The following is a 23,117-nucleotide window of genomic DNA, read 5'->3' as shown; positions in this document are numbered from 1 at the left end:
AAATACCATCAATAATCTGTCCTTCTGCTTGGAAAATAAATTGTAATTTTTCTTATTCCAGTAGTTTAATTTAGTATTTTGTTTCTAACAGATTAACACAAGGTGCTGCAAATTACTAGTAAAATATACACTACATAGGAGCAGACAAAAACATTTTTGAGAAAGAAAACTCCCTTCTTTCACAGCATTAGAATCTGGGTGATTGTCAGAAGTATAGGATTGACATCACTTCCAATGCTATCAATTATAAATATATAAACCAATTCAGGATACTCTTTACCCATTACAATGGAAGAGCTCAGAGTGGTGAAAAAGTTAACTACAATTCACATGCTGTTGTTTTAGGTAGGTTTGAACCTTGAATTTGCTTGGATAAGTGGAAAATAAAATTTTTCTTCCTCTGAAGGTGCTACTGGGCATACTTCTTACATCTAAATTCCTAATACCTCTAAATTCTAGCCCCTGATTTTCAGAAGACTATTTTTCAGATTGAAAAGCTAATCTTAAAGCTAACATTTGTATGAAATAATTTCAATTGAGATACTCAAAATACTCAGCATTTAAGTAACTGGGAAATTATGAAATACACAGAAGGCATGTTTTAGATCTCTATTATAAAGTACCATACAGATTCTAGTGTATCTTAGGATTAAAGTTAAAATATCACTCAGAGCTACAAAATTAAATAATGCTGCTGTTTGCATCTGGTCAAGTAAATGAACACTCTGAGGTGTTAGTAGTGTGTTAACATTTATGTAACTTATCAGGCAATATGTCTTGGTCTTACCCTTATATTCTCAACAGCTATTTTAAGAGAAAGAGTTAGAACTCCACAATTTCTAGTGCATACCCTATATATACTACTGTACAGTGTTTCTTATTTTGAAAGAAAAAGAGAGACTGTCAACTTGAAGTCAATGAAGGCTGGAAGTGAGCATGGGAAGTTTATATCTTAGAACAAATCTGTAGTAAGAAAGTTACAAGCAACATAAAGCGACACGTAACGAGATTAAAAAACCAAAAGTGGTTAATGAAAAATACCATCTGAACAACCAAGAGGAAATTTTTTCCCAAAATACAAAGATAGGTTGTATAAGAAGTTTTCAGTTACTTTTTTTTAAGGACACCTGGTTTGAAAAACACTCCTTATACTCAGAAACATGATTTCTCTATTATCGTTATTTTTAGGCAAGCTAATGGTATTATATGCTAATGAACACCTATGGAACATTATTCAAGGGGAGATCTGTTAATAGATGTACCTTAAGGTCCCCCATAAGAGAAAAACCCCATTCCCACTATCCATGAGCAGTTCTGGGAACAAACTCAGTAAAGAAGACTGAAAGAAGAGCCAGTTCAGTGTCTAGCAGTAGTCATTAACTGCAAGAAAAGGTGATTACACAGAAGTATCCTTATGGCCTCCCCATTTAAAAATTAACATACTTAGAATAATAAACCCCATCATCAATTTCATATGCAAACATTACCTAACAGATTATGGAATACTCTCATTGAAAAATTAGGCCAGAAATACTTGGGATTTGTTATGTGCTAATGATAAGAAAATGCTGCATATCTAACAACTGGCTGGCAGTAATAGCCTTTTTCCGCTCAAAAAAAGGAAGGCTGCCGTCCACATCAGAGGTTAACTTATTGTACCATTCCCACTTGCTGCACGGGAACATTTCGGTTAGTATGCCCTTCTGCTGCATAAATGAGAGTCCCGCTTCTGACAGCACAATATCCCAGGGAACTGCACCTCTTACACCCTCCAACAATGTTTTTAAACAGACTGTTAAACTGTCTAACTCCACCACTGTCAGGATTGTGCTCCCTCCCTGTAGTGGAATACCCTCTTTTCCCAAACCAGCATTTATAGCTTTTCTAACCCCTCAAGTAAAAGGCAAGTGCTAACTATAGTAGCATTAGGCAAGTCTGTGATACAGTAAAAATGGCCTGGGGAAAACAAGATGTATTCTTGCGCAGGCAGCATGTGAGGCACTTTGCTTTAGAGGGACAGATGCCAACCATCAGCTTAGAAACTAATTAACTGCTTATATCACAGTGTACCCTCTCTCCACAATATTCTCTTGTAGATGTTCACAGTAGGCTTCTTTATTCTCCCTAATCTATTAGAAGTTTATTGCTCCTATTTTCAACCCCATTTTTCTTTAAACCTAAAGACTGCCTTCCTTTCCAGCCATCCCAAAATAGACTGTAACATCCCAAAGTATACAGTAATTAAAGACAGACACAGAGAGGTTTGTCTTGGCCTAAGCTTCTCCATGTAATTAATGAATATAAGACAGCATTATTATAGGTCACACAGTACGTATTTATCAAACTGACTTTTGAAAGCAATGGGTGGTGATTCAGAAATAAGAAGTTTTCCTCATCTAAAACAGCAATCCCTGAAGGAATTAGATGGCCAAGTTTCAAAATATACATCAAATACTGCTAGCCTATAAAGCAGCAATAAAATGTTTGCTTTATGCGAGACTTCACAAGAATCAGATTTAAGTGTGGGACAAAACAGAAAAAGCTTCAAAGAGATAGAATAAAATAAAATGTTTGTCATCACAGATGAGCTATGTCAACGGGATATGTGGGGATATCAGAAGATAAAAGAAGGAAAAATACGTCAGGAGAGGAGAAGAATATATGGCCTGTCAACAAAAGGAAACAAAACTATCTTCTAGTGACAACAGGCAGTCTCATTCCTACTCTGTCAGGTTAAAACTAAGTAAAAAAATCTCAAACTGTTAACCATCATATAGAGGTTTCATGATGATCACGGGAATCATTATAGCAAAGGACTAAACTAATTATCTGTTGAATAGATGGAGATTGAGACCTAATTTCAGATCACCACTGCTAAAACTTTAGGAGTTCACCATGCAATGCAGAACAAAACAAGGATATTTGTTTTTATTTTGTTTCTGTAGGTATTTGATTAGAAGTGTAACAAATGTAACAAATGTCATGGGTAAAACTATGTTGCTCAAACACTTTTTCACATGAGAGACAAAAAAACAAAGACTACTCACTTAATCATGTTAATTTGCTATCAGAAAACTTTCCCTGGTTAAGGACACAGCTCACTAAGCTATTTTGACCTTCTAGTCGTCTTCCTCTCTACACTGAGAACACATTGTCAAGAAAACAGTAATGAATTTCCATAATGCATTACATTGCAGTTATTAGAGAAGAACAAGCATTTTCTATCACTACCAAATAGAAACAACCTTTAAGAGGTCCTCTGTAAACACTGCTAGAAAATACATTGCCTAATATGTTAGTAAAGACTTTAGATTGGATATTTTTCCCCAGATTAACTTTCGTCAACATTCTGACAAGTTCCAGGGACTGTATCTTTCTCCTACTCCCAACACTAGTAATTACATACACATAAACAGAAAGTAGCTATTAAGTGTAATCACAGCTATCATTCTAAACAGAATCAAGAAAAGCCACAAGCCTAAGTATTTACAACTGGACATCAAAATTAAATGAGGAGAGTACCATGAGACAGAAATATAAATCAGGTTCTCCCCTTATCTTGTTATTTCAGTAGCCTAACTGAAATCAAGTCACTCTGCATGCTCTTTCAGGGGTTGAACACCTAGACTTGGTAAATTCATTTTATAAGTTACTCAGTAGCCTATTGTATCTGAATAATCTGATCTGTACTCTATAAAAGTAAACTTATATTAGTAGCAGAGAATTTTCTTTTTCTTTCAAATAAAAAAGGACCAGTATATTTTACTACAGAAAAAGAGTTAAGACCGTGTGCAATGTCAGCTGACAACACCTAATATAAAAAAATAACACCCTAATATCAAAAAAGCATAATTTAGCACATTTTTTAGTACTCTAAAAGAATTAACGTGGTAAATGAAGTACCTAATTCCTGTGACACAGGCTTTGCTTTAAGAATTGCTTGTAATACTGGATCCTCCCATGGTCCACCATCTCGGATGATTCGAGTCACTAGTTCCAGGTTCATATTTCTGTATCTATTTAGAAGGTTCTGACACTCCTACATGTAAAAAGAAAAACAATTAGAAAGAAGGAAAAAAACCTACCATTGTCTATAAATAAAATGTTAGGCCATACAAAAAATATGAAAAAAGAAAACCTATGCATGTTTAAGTATTTCCTTAGTCAACAATTCAAGCTACAGTGTATTTTATGGACCAGGCTTATGCAAAGCCCTAAAACAATATTTTATATTCTCTTAAAACTGTAATACAGAACTGTAAAAGCCAGAATGATCTTGCTGCATGCCCACAGAAGACAAGAGCCTGCCATTTGCATAACAATGCAAAAAAGCCTTTCCTTGAATTAGAGATATTACTGGCATAGGCTGTGAGAGAAGTCTTCACCTCATGCTAGTCTGCACAGATTTAAGCATGTTGACACTGGATTTGGGATCCAGTGATGGTGTACAAATTCTATGAGGGAAAAACTGAATTAAGCCATATGAGTCACCAACCCTCAAGCAAGTATTTTTTTCCAAATATCTACATAACAGAAGTTAAACTTGTTTTAACCTTCCATGATTTTCAAATATGCCATTTTCTGACCTCCTTCTCCCCCCATGCCTTGTTATATGCTGTTAAAAGTGTCAACATTTGTTAATTGACAGTAAAACTTTAATCACAAGAAACAGGTATCTAATTCTGAAACAAAAGAAGGCAGCTGAAGAATGGCTCTTATGCACATACAATTAACCTTCAAATATTTTTTTCTGCAAATTCTTTTAGTTTCCATTATTTTTTTTCTTTTATATTCAGATGAGTATATTTTGTGGTAAAAAACAGTTAAATAGCTGAAACAAGTTTTCACTACCAGTTTGATTACAGAACTGATCCAGAAATTCTTTATCTAGAAAATGTCTATCTTATAATACGTTCATTGTTTATAAGTCAATGCAACTGAGAACTTCGATGCAAAAGCACAGAGAAGAAAGTAGTATAAATCCCACTCTTTCCTAAAATATTGCTTGTTCATAAACTGTTTTTTTTTTTAAAAGCACTTACTGCAGGACTGCCAAAACACCCTATAACTCTTATGCAAGACACTCTACCCATTCCTGAGGTTGCTAAACCACTCCTTGACCCCATTCTTCCACCAATTATAATCAAGTATGTAATGGCTGCTGGTTTGATAATTAAGGTAAGAAGTGCTGACACATTAATATGTAGCAGCAGTAGCAAACAGACCAACAAAAATAACAAAGGGATAGCTATTTCTCAAACTTCAGTTCCATGATCAGCATTAACAGAAGAAAAAAGCCTGTCTTTCAACTCTCCCTAGAACAAATTTTCCTCTCACAGTGGCACAAGCACTTATGTCCCTATGTAGTGAACGCAACTCTCAAAATCAGTTCAGGTCAAAAAAACCTTATTTGGCAGAAGAAGTGCAAGTTTTTAAATCGAGGATAATTTCTCTTAGGCAGCTGTATACAGCCGGACAAAACTTTGTCCCGGCCAAGCCAAGAGTACACCGGTTTTAAACAATGGAAGTTTAAGCTAACCTGAAGAGTTCACTGTGACACAGCTTCAATCTCAAATTTACTGTTTAAAATCACAGAAACTTGAGGTTTCACATTGTGAATTGGTACACAACACTGGATGACATGAAGAGCCAATTAGATGTAAAAAAGCAAAAAAAGTTAAAGACAAAATAGGTCTTTAACAAGGTTGGTATTACAAACAAAGCAAGTACATCTTACCAAGTCCAAGTAGATTCAAATAGCAACATTGATGGTAAATGTAAGAATAAATTGCTTTCCCTCCAAATATCACCTCCCCCATTTTCAGTTTTTCATTTTGATTTGTGGTTTTTTTTGGGGGTGGTGGCAAACAGAAATACAAGTAAAGCAGCTACCTTCTTTAACTATAATGGCATGTTTCCTCCAGGTTATATATGCACAAAAACTGTTTTTACACATACTAAAATAATATCGAAGTATTGTAGGAAAGTAGGCAACCCTACCTGAATTGAACCTAAAATATCTTTCAAAGGATCTTCATAGAACTCATCCTTTCCAAAGAACAGCAGCAATTCAAAAAAACTCCTAAAAAACAGAAGTAGTTACAAGTCAAACTAAAAATGTTCATTCAAAAAAAATAAAACTACTGAAATTCTATTACTTTTCGCAGCACAAAATAAATAAATAAATTAGGACTTTCATAAATCCTAGACTCATGCCCATGCCAGAGTCACTCTAAAAAAGTTTGGCTAATGCCCACACCCTCCAAATGCAACTCGTCTTTCAAGAAACTTATGATATTTTGTGCTAAATTTTGGCAAACTTACCCACACACACATCAAATATATTTTTCACCAGGCATCAAGGCACGAATACAATATAGCTTTAGATAAGCTAACAAAACCAAATGAGCAATAAAATAGTTTATACATAAGCACAGCTTAAAATCTCTTCTGACACACATTCTTCTTGAGTTCAGGACATTTAGACAGTGCCTGCCTGACCTTCTCCCTCAAGAACTCATACCCTCCATACTGCTACCTCCCATTCACCATTATCAGAAGTGAACGTTCTTCAGAAGCCAAAGCATTTGTCAGTATGTCAGCAATTTTGAGGAAGAAAGAGGACAACTGTAAAATTGCTATAGTATGCACAGTGTATGAGTTACAATAACTTCTCATGAACGCAGATTCCCAAAAATTTGTACTTTCAAGTATAAGTGCTTTCTACTAACACAATTTATTCCACTTCAGTCTCTCTTGCTGTAACATCTGAAGTCTCACTAAGAAGATGGATTTTTAAAGGTGCTATTGATTTCTGATTTCCAAAGGAAAGCTTTTTGCTATTCATTTCATATAAACAAAAAGTTTTAAGATTATTCTCAACGGGAGAGCTTTTGTATAAATACACAAATTGAACTACACTCATCTTCCATGGGGTATTCAAATTAATTGATAAAACTTCAGTTTTACCACCAACAAGTTTTTAAACAGAATAGGTCTATGTGCAGCAACATTATTTCAGTAGTGTTACCTCAAAAGAAGTGGCAATAAGGAAGAAGCCCTAGATGCAAACTGACCTGTGGCCTTCATATTTTCCACCATCCTAATATACTTGTCTAGCATTTTATTTGTTTTGAATATAGTGACTGAGACAAACAATCCTGATAGCAGAATCAGGAAGCATGATAAAAAGTAGCTTTCCAGAGCTCAAGTCTTCACTTACAGAAGTATATTTCCAGATAATACTTGCAACTCAGTCAATACAATAAAAAACTAGGTAGTTGGATCTCATGGATCTGCAGACAGATCTCCAGCACACCTGCTATTGCTCTGCCTTAAGATCCTGTGAAATTTACTTTCTAACTGCAAAGTATTACCAAGTACTGCACTAACAATCTGCAACAGCTGGTTAAGAAAGTCAAGAGCAGCAGACAGTAAGAGCCATTCTCAGAGGGAAAGATAATACTGACAGAAAAACTGTGCATCTAGAGTGTTTTAAGAAATGAGACTGAACAGCAAAGGCTTTGGTCTCAGAAGAAAATATGATTAACAGATGATTCTAGACTTTTTTTTTTTCCAAATTAAAAGGGAGAATAAAGAGGCCAAGAGGGAGAAGGGACAAGATGGGTCCTGAAAGACGTTCCAGCATACTTTCAACCTACAGGTTTTTGAGTCAAGATGCTGCTGATGGCAATTTCTTTCCTGACTAACAGAATTCAGTCTTCTGTTGAAACAACCCTTAAAGCAGGAGGCAGATTTTCATAAACAGTTGGACAAGGAACTCTTCTGCAGAATGATTAAATTCACTACGGTTATCCCCAAGTTTAAAGTCAAACTTCAATATATTTCAAGTTAATGCCCCAAATATTCCTACAAAACATTTCATTTTTAATAAAGCTAATTAAAAAAAGTTAAAGAGCAGACTTAAGGCATTTTTTCTCTCAATAACATTTCCATAAATACTGTGCATGAAAATATCTTAATATTCACATGAACAAAATGCTTTGTATGGGAAAAATGCAAAAGTAACACAAAATTAGCTTTTCTTTAGATTATGCTGCAGTATTTTTTTCCTAACCAGTGATAAGCTATGCCAAAAATCAGACCTAGAAAATTTAAGATATACATTCGTTATGTTCAACAACTGAATTTTTCTTCAGATTAGGTCCTTATATCTCAACTCAAATTTGGAATGAAAAAACAATGGGCATCTAAATGAATACTGTGTTCTCAAAAACATTATCTCATTCCATGTTGATAAACAAAATTTTTCAGTATACTTGACTCTCAGGAGAGGTCAGACATCACTCATGTCATGATCTGGAAAGGAGCCAAAAGAAGCCAAACTGGAATTTTTTAATAAGAGTTATAGAAATTATGCTTGGATCTCTTTTTATTTGATTTGACTGATTTAAAGAGAATAGGATCTTGACCAAAAAACAGAAAGTTAATAGTGAATGACTGTAAACTACAGTTTTCTACCCTATCTATGCACCTCCTTTATACTCTTATCAGACTAGTAAAGGAACCTACCAAAATATTTCTATTTCCTCCTTGCCAGTCTTCATTTAGCTAAAATTATTAGTCAATTCAAACTTGGTCCAGTTACCTTAAAACAGTGGGCAGTGGATACTGCATATCTATGTTCACATCCACCCATTTATAATAACGGTGCTTCTAGATTCATCACTACTTTGATACTACTGGCATCAGATGATTGCCTAAGAACACTAGGATGCTGGCACCATTATTAAAATTCCCTCATATTAATGGCAGTACAAATGCTGCTTGCTTCACTTGTGATGACTAGCCAAGCTAGTATCATAGAAAGCTAGGGGCTGGAAGGCACCTCTGGAGATCAGCTAGTCCAGCCCCCCTGCCAGAGCAGGTTCACCTAGAGCAGGTTGCACAGGATCACATCCAGGGAGGTTCTGAGTATCTCCAGAGAAGGAGACTACACAACTTCTCTAGGCAGCCTGTTCCAGTGCTCTGCCACCCTCAAAGTAAAGAAATTTTTCCTTATGTTCAGAAGGAACTTTCTGTGTTCCAGTTTGTGCCTTTTGCTCCTCATCCTATCTCTGGGCATAACTAAAAAGAGTCTGGCCCCATCCTCTTGATACTCATCTTTTAGATATTTATAATCCCCCTCAGTCTTCTCTTCTGCAGGCTAAATAGACCCAGCTCTTTGTCTTTTCTCATGAGAGATGCCCTGGTCCCCTTATCATCTTTGTAGCCCTGTGCTGGGCTTCCCATTAGTTCCTTTCTTTCTTATACTGGAAAGCCCAGAACTGGACACAGTACTCCAGATGTGGTCTCACTAGGGCAGAGTAGAGGGGGACAAAAACCTCCCTCGACCTACTTGTCACACTCTTCTTGATGCACCCCAGGATGCCATTGTGTCCAAGGGCACATTGCTGGCTAGCGGTTAACTTGTTGTCCACCAAGACTCCTAGATCCTTCTGCACAGAGCTGCTTTCCAGCATGTCAGCCCCTAACCTGTACTGGTTATGTATACTTAGGTGCAGGACCCTACGCTTGACTTTGCTAAACTTCATCAGGTTCCTCTATACCCAACTCTCCAGGCTGTCCAGGTCTCATTGAATAGCAGCACAGCATTCTGGTGTGGCAGGCACTTCTCCCAGTTTTGTATCATCAGCAAACTTGCTGATACACTTTGTCCTTTCATCCAGGTCATTAATGGAGATGTTGAAGACGACTGAACCCAATGCTCATAACTGGCTAGCTAGATACAGGTCTCCAACTAGACTCTGTGCTGCTAATAACAACCCTCTGAGGAATGCATAACACTACATGTTGTGTTTGCTTGTGTATCACATGCAAAACACTACACCAGTCAAGCAAAGTCAGGAGAAAAAAAATAATTAAAAAATAGTCGGTATTCTAGAAAGGCAGAAAATTTCAGTAAGTGAACCCCGCTCCAAAAACCAAGAACAGGAATTCAGTGATCAATTCACTTCTAGATTATCAGGAAGTGACTACCCTACATACAACAAAAACCTCAATTTCTACCATTTTTCCTCCCAATCTTTGACATTCAAAAGTATATAAGTATAGTTTAAATTTTAAGAGGGCTTTTTTTTCCCCACTAAAAAATAGTGGAGAAAACAAAAAAGAAAAAAAAAAAAGAGGTCACCATGTTTTGATCCAACTGCTAGTCATTGTCCGATGCCCACGTATTCATTCCTGTTTTAAAAATCAATATCTTCTGCTTCCATAAATAGTCCCATGTCAAATAGTTTCACACACACAAAACTGTAAGCCTCTTTGGTAAAGACAGCAGATACTCTTTAACTGTACAGAATACAGCCTTGACTCCTGTGTCATTAGTACTAATAACTTGAGAAGAGTGGAAAGGATAAGGAACACAGTCCTCCCGACCAAGTAAACTAAGAGAGGAAGACTAGGAGAGCATTCAATTCTGATTATTAGATGAGGTGTGAGTGAGACATTTCCACACAAAATTGTCAACTGAGATACCAAGCTGTATTTGAAAGCACTTGCTCAACAAGAAGACAGTTTAACCAGCTGGACAAATAAACCTGACTTACTCAAACCAAACTTACAATAAAGTTAACTTTTAGGTTTTTGTTCCAATCTGCTGAGAGAACATCAAGAACACTGGATCTTGGGTAAACATATCTATCTCCCTTAAATATAGTGGGTTTCATTTCCATTCAAGATGGAGGTTTTGAAACCTGAAAAGTAGGTTTCCAGAGCAAGAAAAAAATATGTGACTTTCACTTATCTGCTGATCATTACCCTGGCACTTCTAACCTTCATGTGGGAAAACCACCAATGCTTCTAGAAAATCGAGATGATAAGCAAGATATATGAACTAACATTCTGCAGTTCTTCGAACATAACTTTTGGTCAGGTAATTTTATATGTCATTCCCATATACATTTTGATAGTTCAAACATTAAAATCTATTTTAAATTTATTAATTTCATAAATGCTACAAGAAATGTATCTTAACAAGTACTTAGCTTATTACATCACTAGAGGTAGAACAGTAAATCTTTAGACACATGATTTACAATTATGTACTGTTGGTTGGTCTTCAAATACTCCAATGCAAGATTTAAAAAAAAAAAGCCTGCATGGTGATGCTGTATTTATTTAGATTGTTAATTTTGCCAGAAAACCCTTAGACACAACATTTTAATACCCAACTAAAATATTTAAGAAGGACATAAAAAGGCTAAACTAAATTCTAGGGTTTGTATCCTTAGTTTGCAGTTTGATTAGTTTGATTCCACATAGCTAAGTCACCTGGTAAAACCACTCTTAAAAGCTCTGAGGATCTCCAAGATCCTATTGCTATCATTCAAGTAACACAGCTGGTCTGCATTGTAAAGGAAGTAATAAGAAAATAGGATGTACTTACAAAGCTAGACTACTCAAGACGTATTGTACATGCTCACATTCAGCTGGGAATGATACACAAGCAGATGTGAAACAACACAGAGCAGTCTGAAGCACCTGAAGCTGAGGCAAAGGAACCTGCCATCTTCCAGCATAGTCTTCAACAACCTAACAATGAGAACATTGAAATAGATATTACAACAAAGAACATTCTTTAGTCAGAAATAATATATTCTTAATACTGTACATACTTTATCTCCCCTTCTTCTCCAGCAGAAGTAGGGTTTGTAACCTAAAAACCTGAACAATTTGTGTCCAACAAACAAAAAGAAACTTTATGTCTTACATTATAAAAAAGCAACACCAAGGACCTTTAAATGTTATTTTCAGAGGAAATGCATTCTTCTTACATAGTGTCACAGTGGATATCACCCTCTGCATTTCAACACTCTTTATTTTGCAACACAACACAAATTAAAGAGTCTATAACAACATCTAGCCATTCTAAACCTTTGAAAAGAGGAGAACAACTACCCTGCACTCTTCTAGCCTTCATGTTAGCAGAGAAAACCACAAACACGCAGTTAGCCTTTCTTATCTGATCAAATAAGTAAATTTGGTCTTTTTATATCTATATGATAGAATTTAAGCTAGTTATACCCTCATCTACAGTTACAGAACTGTATCACTATTTATGGAGAAACAAAGGTGAAAAGTAGGTATTTTAATGGAGAAAAATCCATTGCCTGGTTATCTAGCCAATCTTGCTTGTATTCCTAAATGCGGATTTCTAGCACTATGCCCCCATTGGGAGGCTCAATAAATCAGCACTATCTGATATTTCCACATGGGTATCACTACAATGAATACTCTGAAAGGTCTGAAAACACACAGCGTGAAGCACAGCAAGAAAAGATGTTTGTAAAGGTATCCAGCAATTCTGCGACAGACTAGTCATGATGCTGAAGTCTCCCAGCAAGTAGATGGCTAAGGGCTTTGGGTCCTCACTCCCCTTTTAATCAATAGCTAAGATGTGACTCACAGGCAGCATTCTAAGCAGACTGAAAACCGTATTTCTTCCACGCTCTGGCACACAGCCTATCTCATTGCATTAGTTAGGCTCCCTTTGCTCACTTACTCGTGCCTCAACTTTTCCATCATAAGGGCACAGCTTCAATATAAGCAAGAAGAAAGTGAACTAGCTGTACAATTCAGGCTCTAGGACACTCTTTTCCACCTGAGAAAACCTGAGATCTCCTACAACCTGAGAAAGTGAGAAGCAGGTAGGGAAAAACAATGCCATCAGCCATGTTGTAAAGAGAGCTAAAGCACTCCATAGCATACGGAAGAGACAAGTAACCGGTTTCAAGAAAGATACAAAGTTCCAATCTGAGTTACACCTAGCCCCTACCTCAAGAGCCCAGCTGGCCAAAAAAGCATAGATTAAAACAAAAAATCAAATTTATCCCTCTTCAGGATTTTAACTTAGAAGTCTGTGAATCCCGCTTAGATTTCTCTAAATCCCCATGTACTAAGTAAGTCAGGTTAAGCAGCCTACATTTTTAGTTCCAAAGAAGTATGCCTAACTTTAAGGATCTGCTACACGAACAGGCTAGTGTCCCAATCATTTCTGACAGTTTGGATATAGCTGCTCCAAAGCAAAGCAGTTACTGATAATGGGACTGGTATTTTTTTTTCTCCTCACCAACAGCTGAGACTGATTTATATTTTGTAGGTTGATTTTTGACTTTCCACCAAATTTAATAATTCCTGTTTGAAAATCTTTCAGCTTAATGCAGCAAATATCTAGGTCAACTGGAAGAGAATTAGCAGACTTGTAGATAACAGCTCTCCACTTACAAGGAAGAATAAACACTTTATAAACTGGTATTGCCTCACACATCCATCACAAGTTCTCTGAAATACTTTTAACAAGGTCCCTCGGATATGAAAACACAAAAGACTTGGAAGAAAATATAGATAAAAACATAAAGATTGGCCTTTAGTGGTTTTAGCCTCCAAATGGTCAAACAAAAGGTAGAAATAAAACACCTATTCCCAATGGTGTTTCGTAACATTTCAACCTGAGAAGCGCTGGACAGATATGTTAATAAATTATTTTAAGCAATGAGACAACATTTTGTGATTATACGGGGTTGTTTTGTTTTTGTTTTGTTGTGTTTTGTGGTTTTTTTTTACAGTTAGCATAAAGTGCTAACTGTAGAGAACTACAGAAAGGATTTACAACAGCAAGCAATGAAATTCAGCATAGACAAGCTTGCAGTGGTACCTATGGTAAATATTTTAATGAAGAATAACCTCAATTCTCATCACAAAGGTCAAGAGAGAAAATGAAATATTACGAGAGTAATAAGATAAAACACAGTATTAAGTGCTCAACATCACAGCACATCCCAACATCTGTTAAACTGCATGCTGGTTTGCTACCTACCCATTCCTATCTCAAAAGAGAATACAGAAGGCCTAAAAAAAGGTGTGAAGAAAAAAAAGCAAGAAATGCCAAGTGGCAAAATAAATTTCACATAAGGATCAATACAACTAACTAGGACACTTCAGGCTGTAAAGAAATGACAAGTGCGGAGGGACAGCAAGCAAGGTTTCCAAGTGGGATCAAGAACTACAGAAAGTAGTTCTTCACACAGCGTGCAGTTAAGCTATGGAGCTCCTTAATAAAGGGATACTGTGGATACTGGATGGCTATATGGCTTGAAAGACATCCACCAAAAGATCTAGCTACAGTAATTCAGCTGAACTGGAAAACTGTTAGAGAGGGGTCTATAAAACACCTATGAATTTTGATAAGGCTCTGGTCCTAATGCCAGGATATTGCTTCTGTCGATAAACAGTACCAAAACCAATATAAAACATGCTTGTGCTGCAGGTAAAGTTAGACACTGTTGCCTCTGAAAGGTGCAGTCCTACTGCTCAAACTTTACAAGGGTCTATACAGTCCTACTAGTTGCCCTTGCTGCACCTACAGTGCTCAACCAAACCCAAAGCAAGCTAGTCCAGGAACTGTTCGGAGAACAGCCTCCTCTCCTAAAAAAAAAGTCACTGTCTACATCAGCTCTCTGAATTGGGCTGCCACCCTGCCACAGGAGTACCAGAGGCAGGTCAGAGAGGAAGACACCACAACAGCAACATTGCCTTACTGTAAGTCAAATGTATCCACAGAAAAATAACAGCAACAGCTCCCCAATGCCCTGACCCCATCAACTGGTCAGAAATACAGATACCTGAAACCATGCATTCATTCATCAATTCTGGGAAAAAAAATTAAAATCCCGAAGTGGGTCAATTCTCAGCAGACTTGCAAGAACCACCAGAACAAGAAAGAGATCTGTGTGTGGGAAGCGAAACTAAGTACAAAATAAATTTCAATCCATGCTCCACATACATTCTACAGTGAGGGAACAGGGGGAAAATAATGCACATTTTACAATTCCATGTCTACTTTAATGTCTGCTTTTAAGTGATCTCATGGAATAGTTTTTTTTCTATAATAGAAACTAGCAGCTTTTTTTTTGTTCAAAATACTCAACATGCCATGCTTTGAAACAGGACTGTAAACCAGAACATAGTCATATACTAAAAAGAACCCCCCAAAAAACCAAAACAATTCCCAAAAATACCACTTCTGTCATTTTTCAAACAAAACAAAAGTCAAGGGGCATGTGCATGTTTACCCAGATATTGTGGTGTCATCAGAGCACTTCAGAAAACCAGACAGATTATGCTGCTTGGGTCCTAAATGCTTTATTTAAAGTTTGTTTATCAGCACATTTTTAACAAGCATGCTAGTTTCAATATAATAAAGTCAGCCAAACAAGAATGTAACGTTGTCAAAACAAAGTGGCCTGTTCATTGTCCAATACCCTGTGCAGAAATCCAGAAGAGAAGTGACATTTTCATGTGACTTTGTGTAACAATTCCCTTTGATAATTTTGTTAGGGTGCAATTTTTAGACACTTCAAGACACTCCATCATTCCCCAGTCTGCCTTTATGCTCTAAACTACTACAATCCATGAAGAGACTGGGGGACATTTGTCTTCCCTTTCTCATGCAGTGCAGACACAGAAAGGGAGACTGAAGCATCTTTGATACCCCAACCCACCAACTCAACTCCACCTTTCTCCCACATCAATACACTACTTCCCTTTCTTTCCTATATTTATTTGAGTAACTCAGAGAAAAATCCATGATTCAGATATATCTTATTGAGTACAAATTCAAGACCAGACTTATCAGTCTCCTGTAAGAAGTTTCTTAGCACACAGCTAAAGCAGCCAAACCCTACAACAGTAATTTAAGACCTGAAGCAATGTAAAAACTAATTTTCTCTAGTATATTATGTTTTAACTGATTAAATATACACATACAATTAAATATACATAAGATCTTACTACATTCAAAACACTATGTAAATAGCTAGATTTGCAAATACACTGGACAGAAGAAACAAATGTTTTACACAGTGTTATGCTTGAAGTTACTCCAACTTTCCTATTCCTACCCACAACAACAAAAAAATAAACTAAAAAGAAATAATAAATAGTAGTTTTATCATTACTAGGATTTTACACAAGTTACTCCCATAACTTTTGTCAGATTTAAGAGTAAAGGAAGCCACCACAGGATTAAAACCACAACAGTTCTGTAAATACTTCTGTAAACAGTTTTCAGAAATATAGTTGGCAAATACAGTGTTTGCCATTTGTTATAACAAGCAAATACAGTGGTTGTAACAGAATGCAACAAAGAAAAAAAATTAAAATGCCAAGTAAAAAAAAGGCTTTTTTTTTTAACAAAAGAGTTTCCTGAAAATTAAAACCCCTAATTACAAGCAACACCTTCCATGGTTGCCTGTCCAGCAGAACTGCGACAGCAGCCTGGATACCAAAGTTCAGTTCTAGAAAAGAACTCAGTAACACTAAATATACTCTACCTGGAAACATAAGAAGAAAGAATCACACCTTTTTAGCTGTCTTTTTACCCTGTTTAGTGGATGATGAGCATTTCACTCTGTTTCCACACACAAACAAGTTGACTGAGTCCTTATAAAAAAGGCTTCCATTATCCAAACAGAGTCTAGAAAAGGCCTTAAGATGTTAAGATAATGTAAAACATTACTTAACAGATACAAGTTTAAAATGGTTTTATGTGACATACCCCCCCCCCCAAAAAAAAGCAGGGATTGTAAAAGCAAAAGCTTTACTGCAATTCACATGTGTACATTACATAAGGAGTAACCACACATAATCACACTTCTGGCAAAAGAAAAACATCACCCAGCAACAGCATGACACATCCTATGAGACAAGTTTCTGCCAAACCTCTACCCCGAAAGATAACTGCTTCCCCTCAACTTTAATTACCAAAATCCCATGCATTTCCTCAGCCTGCTCCAGGCAAGAACAATATGTAAGACTGGGCTCCACATACCCATTACATTTACCTACCCAAAGAGCCAGTTTCCATATATAACTACAGCCTGCTTCTTGCACAACAGTGGAAATTATATATTGATTCTAGAAAAGCAGTTTTTTACTGTAGAACTGTGCCTGTGTAGTATTTTATGCCTGCAAGATAATGAAAAGAAGTATAGTATCACTATGTACAGTGAAGTTAACACGGAGGAGAAAATTGACCATCTTGTGAACACACATGAATGCTATGTCCAGATCACCAGTGATATTAGTAAAGGACAATTTAAGATGTGCTTCAAGTAAGAAGTACAACTGTTGTCCTGAAAGCGGGATCCGTTTACTTATTTCAATTAATAGTTGACAACACAACCACTTCTTTCCCTCCTCCGAACAACTGCTACCCAAAAGGATTTAATTTTTATTTTTGAACTACCTACTGCAATAAGTGTGCCTTTTCTTAACTTGAAAAAGCCTGCACAGCAAAGCTACCAGATTGTGCTACAAAGCATCATTCAATGCAGATCCTTTTTTTAGGTATAAAAACTTGCAAATCCTTTGTAAGTTACAATCGATGTATTTTTCCAAGCAAAACTCAAAAGCTTATTTTCATACAAAAGCTGAAGTTTGAGACAAGGTGTTAAAAAATGGAGAAGTAGAAATACTAAGAAGCTTATGCGTGTAAAACTGAAAAGGTCCCACCAAGTATAAGCATAAAAACATTAGAAAGACTACGAAAAGTGTACAATACATTTGTACATTTGTGTACTCTTTAATTCCACTTTTAAACAAGATGATAATTTCTCAATGTAAAGCTAACAGGACAGCAGGGTACAAAAGCTGAGAAACCAGTACAAGAGAAGCGAGTGTGTGAATATGAAAAGTCTATCATGTTAATGACAACAGCACTGAAGAATACTTGACTCCTTTAGCCTACCGATCTGCAAATAAAGAGGCTGCAAATCAGCTGCTATTGTGCATTCCCCCAAGAAGTTGAATAGCAAAGTGAACTATATGTATCACAACCTAGTGGTGGTCTCACAGTAGTTTATCAGGTTTCCCTTGAAGTGTCAAAAGAAAAGTGTCACCAACCCAGGACACAGCTTTCTTTGCAGACAAGTAATCCCCAAAAGAAAAGAACACGTCCAGCTTGGGAGGAAAAACCACCCGGTGCTCACCACAGCTTTTTTGTGAGGATTTCCCAGTTAAACCTGAACCTCACTTCTATCTAAAGCAGCACAATAGTAAACTTCTAACTAGCAAATTGAATATGCTTCTTTTCACCAGCCAAGCATAGGGAAAAAGACTCAGTAAACAGAGAACATAATGACAGGTTAATTTTTAAAATTACGCAGTTTCAAGTAGCTACGGTATTCTTTGATACACAGATAAATTTAGTTATTGCAATGTATGGTTTGATCTTTACAAGCATAATTAGCAAGGTCACACACTTAAAAATAACCTGAAAAATGTCAGTTAAGTAAGTTAAATGTGACTTTAAGTGCTCCCAAAATTTGAGCCATTAACAAATATAAAGCATATTTATTCAGGGAAATACAAAAAACCCTAGAACACTACAAATCATTACAAGAGAAAACACGTGGTTAGCAATTACAGATTCTACCTTCTCAGAGAAATAAGCTTCACAGAAATTTAAGAGATCACTTTCCACTACCAGTACTTATGTGAGCAGTGTTTCTGTATCTAAATTTTAAAATGGTGTATGGAGATCAAATATGGATCCCAAAGGTCCAAAACCTAGTAAAATAAAATTCTTGCATAATCTAAAGGGTTGGGGCGGGATGGTGGGGAAGGGGAAGAGCAAATTTGTTTGTTCTTATAAAGCAGAAAAGCATCTTAACAACTATTGACTTGAAGTTCAAAGTGAGAGTCAAAAGCAAGCACTTTCAAATTTAAGCACACCACAAAAAATGTGAAAATGTATTACACTCAAGAAAAAACAATAGAAGAGGTATATTTTTCTACCTTGATCCCCACAAAGCAAGACAGACAACTGTTGAGTCATACACTCGTGTATTTTTTTGTCCACAAAAATACATCCAGGAAACACTATCTTCTCTAATGTGTTACTAAATTTTACTTCTTAGCTTTCAAGTTTATAAACCCTAGAATAATTTTTCTAGCAGTGACTCAAGATGCCACCAATTAACGTAAGCAAACTAGGTAATCTTTATTTCAGGAAGTCAGATCATACTGGAAGGCCATAAGCTGATGCCACAGTAAGAGCAGATCAAGTAGTGACTAGTGCTCACGTGACCTTGTTACTTAAATCAGAATTTCCTTGCGCTTATTTCAGTCAGTACCGAACAAAATAAAACATCTAGTACAGATACGCAGCCATGTGGACAACTACGGAAATACTGCGAGTAACTTGTAGTATTTTGACAGTACTTAATGTTATGAGAAAATATTCTGAAGAGAAAATGCAATTTCAAGCTAGCTGATAAAACTATACCCACAAGTGCAATGAAGTAAGCTATACCATTTCCCAGCTCGCTGTTAAGATCTGTTTTCAAATCAAGTAAATTCGGAAATTCATCCCTCTAATTATAAAAGTACTCTCTCCACCCTCATAGCAAAAAGCAACCACCTATGCTCTTTTCTCTGCTCTTTATCATTTGCATTTCACTCACACAGGAACCTCTCAACCGCTGTGGTCCCTGAAATAACTCATGAAAGAATTTCAAATTCGGCATATAACACAACAATTTGAAATTCATGCAGCTCTTCCAAATATTTAGACAGAGGGGGTTTCTGCCAAGTGCCACCTTTCAAATTTCTTTAAACCTATGAAGTAGTTATAGATGCCTTGTTCTTTGGCTTGTCAAAGTTGGGAACAGTAGACTTGCTTTTCCAACCATGAGTGGCTTCAACACAAAGCAAACCTCACAAATAAGAAGAATTGCCAGACCAGCAATGTTTAGAAAGTAACATAAAACAGCTGGTGAGATGCATAAACTGGGCACTTCTCTTCCAACTGCCTCTCTTCATTCCCAACCACAGAAATCTTGATTTTTGTTTTCCCCGTGTCATCAATCTCCAATAGCAGTCTATGAAAAGTTTTTTTTAATTTGCCTTGGAAGATTCAGGCTGTAATGACTCTATATGACCATGTACACCTACAAAACAAAAACAGATGCCAAAAATCCACACATGGGTTTAGAGACTCCACATTCTGATTTCACCTTCTATCATTAAATTGTGATTACACATATATTTAAGGAAAATGCTCTGGAAAATCCAGCCATTTTTTGTAAAAGTTAATCTACTATCTCAAAGTGAAGCTCAGATGCAATACTCGAGGCAACAAAAATACTGAGTCTGGCAATCTTTTACCTAGCATATTTCAGGGATGAAATACACATCAATGCTTTTCAAGGTCTAAGCCACTCTCCTGAACATCAGTCAAGAGGTCTTTGCTTCCATTTACAGAAAATGGCTCTACAGCCAAAAAGGCTTTACACCTTGCTTCATTTTTCCTGTAGCTCTTACTGAGAGACAGGGATGTGCACATACTTCACACAGAAGAATTACTATAGCCAATCTAAACAATATTCTGTCCACCTGCCATCAAGCTTCATCACTATGATCAAAGCATAGCCATATATTTTATTAGGGTTTTATTCCGAAAATAAAACTGCTTCTTTCAGGTGGTTCAAAATCGTGGTATTATTGCTAACATTTGACACAAAAACAGGAACAAAGGAGGCAAACTAGGACATTTAAAAGTGCCAAGTAACCATCAAGACAAGGAAATTTGTGTTATCTGTGTGGAGATGAATGAGATTAAAAGGCTTGATCTGCTAAACAGCTGTATATGACCTTCAGAAGATTGGGATAGAAAAGTACAAAGCAACAGTCTGACAAAAACTAGAGCCAAAGGGGAAAACTGCACTAAAAAAAGGAAATGCGGAGTAGGAGGGATGTAATCTAATAAAGCAACACAGAATTTAAGTGAGAAGTTTTGTTTTACTACAAACGTTGTGACAAAGAGGTGAACTACACTTCTTGATAAACTTTCTGGAAGAACAAGAAATATAAATATACTTAATCACATTAAATAGGCTTAGGGCCTATCAACCCTGCATATGTACACAGACCAGTATAATTACACCACTGTCAATCTCATGAGGGTAAACAAGTTACTGTGGAACATGCACAACTTTATTTGTTGTCAAACCACAACTGTAACACAACTAGTAGCTTGTTATACCACTACACTACAGCAGTTAAGCTCTTGTATTTATATAATTAAATCAGTAGAAGAACCCATTACTATAAACATGCTTAAGCAAAACATGGAAGACTGTATTTTGAGTGAGCACATGACTACTGATCACACCAGGCCAAATTTAAACAACAACAACAAAAAATCCCTAGAGACAAGATGTTAATATATAACTCACTTTTATCAGGATAATATAAACTATGCATTGTAAAAAAAAGAAAATTTATGAGAAAAGCAAGAGAGCCTTTTATATACTGATAACATTGGCTGCCCAAGTGGAGAGTTCATAAACTCAAAACAAAACAAAGTAGGTGAGAGGGCTTGGCAATCCTTCTATTCAAAAGAAACTGCAAAAGTCAAGGTCAAATTATTTAGATACTCTACCACTAATAACTGTGATACAACAATTTTATAGCAAAATTTTTTCCCTGGTTTTGTCCTTTTATGCTACCTACTAATTACTAGCTTTGCCTGGGAAGCAGGATTGGCATTAGTATATGAAGCCATCCTTCTGCATGCACTTCCTCCCTAACACAATGAGCTCACGATACACGTGTAGCTAGGAAAATGTAAGATAAAATTCTCAGCAATCAGCAGGGAGAAAATGTCTTTCTAACCTGCCAACTCCATTAAATATAGTTGTGATTCTTTACAGTTGCAGTTTACACGTCATACGTCACGTCTCCTTTTAATGGCTTCACAATCATTCTCACATATAGTAAGTTTGGAGAAATCACTGAAGAAAATATTAAAAGATCGATAAAATCAAAAAGCAACCTGTGGAATTACTGAGCAACATGCCAGCAAGAATGATTTTAAACACTTATTATAGTAAATAACATTGAAATTAAGTTTTTCAGTTAATGTTAAAACGGGAAGCAAAATAAGAACACAGAAACATTTATTTAAATGGAAGTAAACAATGGTAGTGGTGAATTAAACAGCCAAGAAGTTGATTAAAAGAAGTAATGCCATACAAAAAGCCTCTAGAATGCACTTCTGAAAACAGCAAGCAGCGTGGCTCAAATACACCCAGCATAACTGATGGTTTATCAAAACCTGCTGACGAAAGCAACTAGGAAAAGCAACCTGTTGTTGCTCGCTTCTTTGCAAGGCACACGTAAAGAGGTTGCAAAGAGCGTAAGAACTCCGGGCCGGCATGAAGAAACGCTGCTTTCGACAGGAAAAAAAAAAAAAAAAAAAAAAAATACCCCGGTCTAATTTAGCCACTATTATGGAAACTGTTTCCAAAGCCTGCCTTCCCTCCCTCCGCCGCCCGCCCAACTCCCCAGCCCCAGCGCACGCGTCCCAGCTCGGCGTGCCCCCCAGCAGCGGCACGGAGCCCCGCACCCTTCGCCGCCCCGGTCCCTCCCGCCCCCGCCCCGGGCCAGGCCCGCTCTGCCCTCCCTCCCCTCCCCCACGCCCGCCTCCCCGCCGGGCGCCCGGTCCGGCCTCCACCCTCCCCCCCAGCTCAGCCCAGCCCAGCCCAACCCGGGGCTGCACTCCGGGGCTGCACCCCAGCCCCTCCCCGCCGCCCTGCGCAAGGACAGGGCCTCCTCGCCTCCTCTCCCCCCCGCTCTGCATGAAGACCCGCGAGCGGAGCGGAGCGGGCCGGGCTGCCTCCCGCTGTCCCCCCCCCGCTCCGCCCCGGCCCTGACCCCAGGCCTCCAGGGAGCGGCCCGACCCCCAGCCCGGAGAGAGGCGAGGGGCAGCGGCCCCAGCGCGGACACGTCTCCCTCCCCCGCAGCCCGAGGGGCTCGGGGAAGGGGGGGGGGGGGGGGGCCCCCGATCCCCGCCGCGCCCCACCCCCGCCCGCGGGGGGAGGGGCTGGGCGCGGGGCGGCGCTCACCTGGCAGAAGCGGCGGCAGTAGTACTGGCTGCGGAGCAGGCCCGGCAGCCCGGCGGGCAGGCCCGGCGCCACCAGCGCCTCCAGCTCCTCGCTCAGCCGCTCCGACTCCTGATCGCTCTCGTCTTCCGCCATGCTGCTCCGGCCGCCCTGCGCGTACCGAGACCCCCCCCCCCTGCCCCCGCCCCGCCG

General features: G+C 37.8%; 1 protein-coding gene across 1 annotated transcript in view; it reads right to left on the bottom strand.

Moving 5' to 3' along the window:
* Window positions 1–23,074, bottom strand: part of ZNF654 (zinc finger protein 654) — a 37,561-nt gene extending 14,487 nt beyond the window's left edge. The window contains exons 1-4 of the mRNA XM_051627455.1: window positions 22,929–23,074; window positions 11,408–11,553; window positions 6,001–6,082; window positions 3,904–4,039 (exon numbers count right to left, since the gene is read on the bottom strand). Coding sequence (XP_051483415.1) covers window positions 3,904–4,039; window positions 6,001–6,082; window positions 11,408–11,553; window positions 22,929–23,060 — 496 coding nt within the window. The 5' untranslated portion in view covers window positions 23,061–23,074. The remainder of the gene's footprint in view (window positions 1–3,903; window positions 4,040–6,000; window positions 6,083–11,407; window positions 11,554–22,928) is intronic.
* Window positions 23,075–23,117: the final 43 nt, after the last annotated feature.

The sequence above is a fragment of the Apus apus genome, chromosome 1 (assembly GCF_020740795.1).
Source record: "Apus apus isolate bApuApu2 chromosome 1, bApuApu2.pri.cur, whole genome shotgun sequence".
In the NCBI taxonomy this organism is placed as follows: Eukaryota; Metazoa; Chordata; class Aves; order Apodiformes; family Apodidae; genus Apus; species Apus apus.
Note: the sequence above shows the minus strand (reverse complement) of the source record. Positions and strands in the feature narration are given on the sequence as shown.